This window comes from Chrysochloris asiatica, unplaced genomic scaffold (assembly GCF_000296735.1).
Source record: "Chrysochloris asiatica unplaced genomic scaffold, ChrAsi1.0 scaffold00057, whole genome shotgun sequence".
NCBI lineage: Eukaryota > Metazoa > Chordata > Mammalia > Afrosoricida > Chrysochloridae > Chrysochloris > Chrysochloris asiatica.
In genome coordinates, this window is record NW_006408575.1 from 5,689,582 (window position 1) to 5,694,210 (window position 4,629).

The window sequence follows — 4,629 nt, forward strand, 5'->3', positions numbered from 1 at the left end:
CACTGAAGAATGTCTGTTTTTATCTGCTCTTTTTGTTTCCATCTTAAGTTCGTGAGGCTGGTGAGCAAGGTGATGTTGAACCTCGAAGAATTGTAAGACACCCTGACAGTCACCAACTCTTCATTGGCAACCTGCCTCATGAAGTGGATAAATCAGAGCTTAAAGACTTCTTCCAAAGTAGGTTATTGCATTTTGAACATTTAATTCATCTACTGCAGGGCTGTATGATAGAAGTAGGAGACCAGCCTTAGAATTTTTCATTTCATAAATATTTTAAGTAGTTAGAAAGAAAAAATAATGTAGGAAAGTTCTATTTTAATAACATTATGTTTAGTCCAGTATATCAAAAGCATTATTGTTTGGGCTATCTGAAAAGCTGTGTTTCCTTTGCAGACTATGGGAATGTGGTGGAGCTGCGCATTAACAGTGGTGGGAAACTACCCAATTTTGGGTTTGTTGTGTTTGATGACTCTGAACCTGTTCAGAAAGTTCTTAGTAACAGGGTAAGCAATTTTTCATCTTCAAAAATTTTAAAGAAAAATTATAATCAGAGTATATCTTGACTCATTAGAATGCATTCCCTTTTTTTTTTTTTTTCAAGTTTTTATTGTGGATTGCTGAAAGTTTATAGGACAGATCATCAATTTTTCATTCAACAGATCATATACTTGGTTTAATTATGATGATTACAGTCCCCTCCATGTACCATCAGTTAACCATTTTTCTCTTTATTCACTTTAGCTCTTAGGATGTATTCATTCTTATAGTTGTTCGAGCTGAGTCAGACTCAAAGGGTATAGGGTTTACAATGAGTGGGTTGTTGGGTTTGAACCACTGACCTTGAGGTTAGCAGTTCAGTGCTTACTCAACAGCACCGTACTCTGTGTAAAGAATAAATTGCTCAGACATATTTAGATAATTTGTTCCATCATGTTCAACAACTGTTACTAAAAAACCTGCCTGAGAGCTTAGAAAAACAAAACATATCTAAATCACTTCCAGTGTTTGAATAAGTGAATGAATGATGAGAATAAAAAATGAATAGTAATCAACGCACAGATATTTATGTAAATTCCTTTTGCTGGTTGGTAGCTTCTGCTGAGAAGGTGAAATACAATGCTACTGTTAAATGCCTTAATATAACAGTCTGTTCCCATGGCAGTCTAATATCGCTGTGTTCTGTGTACAGCTATTAAGAGTATTTCCTTTGATTCTATAAATTGGGTTTGTTGGCTTTGTGGTTAAGGGCTTGCCTGCTAACCCACCAGCAATTCTGCCGGAGAAAGGTCTGCTTCCATAAAGATTTACAGCGTGAGAAACCCTATGGGGTAGGTCATATAGGGTAACTGGGTTGGAATCAACTAGATGGTAATGTGTTTTGAGATTTTGAAGATAAATTATGTGGCCATCCTACCTGGAACCACTTTTTATTAAAAGAACTCTAAGGTGTTCTAATAACTGAGAGGTTTGTAGAAACCGGCCCTTATTTACCTGTGTAATTCTTCAAGAAACCCTGTCCTTCCCAAATGTCTTTTATAACCAAAGACTGCTTTTTTTTTTTTAATTGAACAGAATAAAAATAATGTTAATTTATTGAGGTATAGGTATGGGATTTAAAAACCAAACTTTAACATTTTTAACATTTGCATAACATTGACTATTTTAAAGCATTTAGTGTAACCATCACCGCTGTTTAGTTCCAAAATGTTATCATCACATGAAAGTAAACAAACCACATGCCCATTTCCCCTTCCCCAAAGTCCTGGCAGCCACTTATCTGATTTTTGTTTCTGTAATTAAAACTACACATTTTATATGACAGGAATATAGACCATTATTTTCCAAAGTGAACCATAATTTATAGAATGTTAGTGGATATGCTTCAGTGTTTTGTTAGTATTATGGTCTTAATCTGCAGTTATACACTGTGAATCTGTCATACTCTTTGAACAGCTATTTTTTGTGGAAATGGTGTCTTATTTTACCCAGAAATGGTCAGTAGGTTCTGTGAATAAATGGATGTGTCCATCATTCAGAATACATTATGTCTAGTGGTCAGCCTTTTTGGTGTGACCTTGAATTCATACTTTCTTATTCTCAATGGGTCAAACAAGATCAGGCTTGCTGATTGGCTTGCCAACTTATTGTCCAAATACTAGGGAGTTTATTTAATTCATATGGATAAGCCTTGGCATCATTTTGCAAAAGAATTGCTTGAGCTATATTCCTCAGGAAGGGCTATATGTCTGGTACCTTCTTTGATTCAAATATATATTTTTTTTATTTAAGGTTTTTATTGTAGATTGAGTGAAAGTTTACAGGGCATATCATCAGTGTTACATTCAATAAATCATACACCTGGTTTCATTACATTCATTATAATCCCCTCCATGTACCATCAGTTAACAGTATTTCTCTTTGTCCACTTTAGCTTTTTAAAAAACAAACAAAAAACCACTCGGGCATATATAATAATTTACATCTCCAAAGGACACAGTCTGCCTCCTGGCCACTAGCATCCAGAGTCCAGAGTCCTCAACCACTCCCCCTATCCCTGCCCTCATCTTTGCCTCCATTTCTGGCGCTACTGCTTCTCTGGACAAGGTCCCGCATTCTGGGTGGGGCTGGGGTGTCCACTAGCTCAGGCACCCCTGTAGGTACCAGAATGGAGGAACACAGACAGCAAGGGACCAATTAACAGATACCATAAGAAAAGAATGTCCACATCTTTATCTCCGTGGTTCTACCAGGAGTCTGGCCGCTCCGATGCTTCCCTGCTTGGTCTCACCCAAGATGGCAGCTCCTGGAGCAGCTGAGCATCTTGAATTAGAAAGTAATGGATTTCCTGCTTCTGCTACAAATTCCCTTAGTTGTAAGACTTACAACCTTTTAAAATTTCCTTTATATGTGGTACAGAGTTTTGGGACCATCCCCTGAGCCTGCTTGGTCCTGTATTCTGTGTTGTTGCTGACAGAGCTCCTCACTGCACTTCCACCGGATCTGCCATCTTATTTGTTCTCCTCTCAAATATCTTTTAATTCTGAGAATTCAGAGATAACTTTCATTAAACAGCTTTTAAAGCAACCCCCAGCCCAGTACCTCTTTCCCTCTCTTTTCTTTCAGACATTAACATGGTTTTGTTTTTCTTTAAAGTATTTTATATTATACTGTAATATAATTTACTTGTATATTTTCTTCCTCTCCCTCTAGAATGTAATGCTTGTGTTTTCCAGTTCCTTTCTCCTCTGGAACATTGTGCCTAGAACAGTATCCTACATTAGTATTTGGGATTGAAGCGGGATTGTTGTTCGTGCCATTGTCTAGGTTATGACTCATAGTGACCCCTGTATAGAATTTTTGAGGAGCAGTTGGTGGGTTTGAATTGGGAGTCCAGTGCTTATCCTACAGTACCACACCAGGGCTCCAAATTAGAATTAAAATTGAAAATTAGGATTAAAGACCTTTTTTTATGCCAGTTTCCTCATTTGTGCTTTCTGATCAGTTTTATACTTCATGAACTTAAAAACAAGCCCCAAGATTTCAGTTGTAGGTGTATCTTTTTTAGTTCCCTTAACTAAAATCTGTTATCTTAATCATCAGTATTTTTTTAAAATTCTAAACAAGGCAAACAATATTAGTTAGGTCAGATAGACACTTACCTTTGAGATGTGTGTGCACTTGGCATTAAATGATTGAAATCTTTTGCTACCGAGTCAATTCTGATTCATAGGAAACATGTAGGACAGAGTGGAGCAGTGCCCCATTGGATTTCCAAGGTTACACAGTTTTGTGGAAACAGACTGCCATGTCTTTGTCTTGAGGAGTGACTGGTTAGTTGGAACTGCCAACTTTTCATTTAGCCGCTGAGTGCTTAAAATTACTGTACCGCCAAGGCTCCTGTCATTAAGTGATTGTGAAATTTTATTCTAATCTACCAAATCTCTAATTTTGTGGGGTAGTAAGATTTGCCATATATCGGAATATCTTAGTGTTAGAAATACATGAAAGTTACTTGTGCTGCTGTGTTTTTTAAATTGGCTGTTTTTGAGCTGTCTTGCATACGTTTTCACATATTTGTTAATGTAACAGTGTTCTGGTTTAGAAATAAAAACAAAATAGCTGAGTATAAGGTATTGCTTCTTAATAGTTTTTATTTAATATTTTATTGTGTATTATGTGATAGTTTACGTGGGAGAACATTAGTTTTACATTCATCCTATCATATATAGTTTCACTGCCATGGTTACAATCGCCTCCATTCATCATCAACCAACCACAGGGTATACCCTGTAAACCTGTCCCCTGGTTGTCAGCACACAGCCCCTTTCCCTCTCTGTTTAAAGTTCCCAGCCATTCCATCTTATCACGTCATGGTCTCTTCCTTCATCTCTGGTGTCACTACTTCTCTGGGTAGGGTCCGCCCTTCACTCTTCTACCTTGATGGTCCCAGGGACCTCTACTCTTAGACTGCAAAGTTAATCACTCCCCCTTCTTGCTATAAAATGTCTACCTTTACATTTCCAACCCTCACAATCAGTCCTGATAACAATTATTCACTATTGTATCACAAGACCTATCCGCATTTCCTTTCATCAGCCCCACCCAGACAGATTGGATACTACTTGTTGG

The 4,629-nt window shown here is 37.3% G+C and overlaps 1 protein-coding gene across 1 annotated transcript in view; it reads left to right on the forward strand.

Annotated features, from left to right (window-relative positions):
• G3BP1 (GTPase activating protein (SH3 domain) binding protein 1) overlaps positions 1–4,629 on the forward strand; it is a 36,087-nt gene that overhangs the window by 21,215 nt on the left and 10,243 nt on the right. The window contains exons 9-10 of the mRNA XM_006863949.1: positions 57–177; positions 394–503. Of these exons, the coding sequence (XP_006864011.1) occupies positions 57–177; positions 394–503 (231 nt within the window). The remainder of the gene's footprint in view (positions 1–56; positions 178–393; positions 504–4,629) is intronic.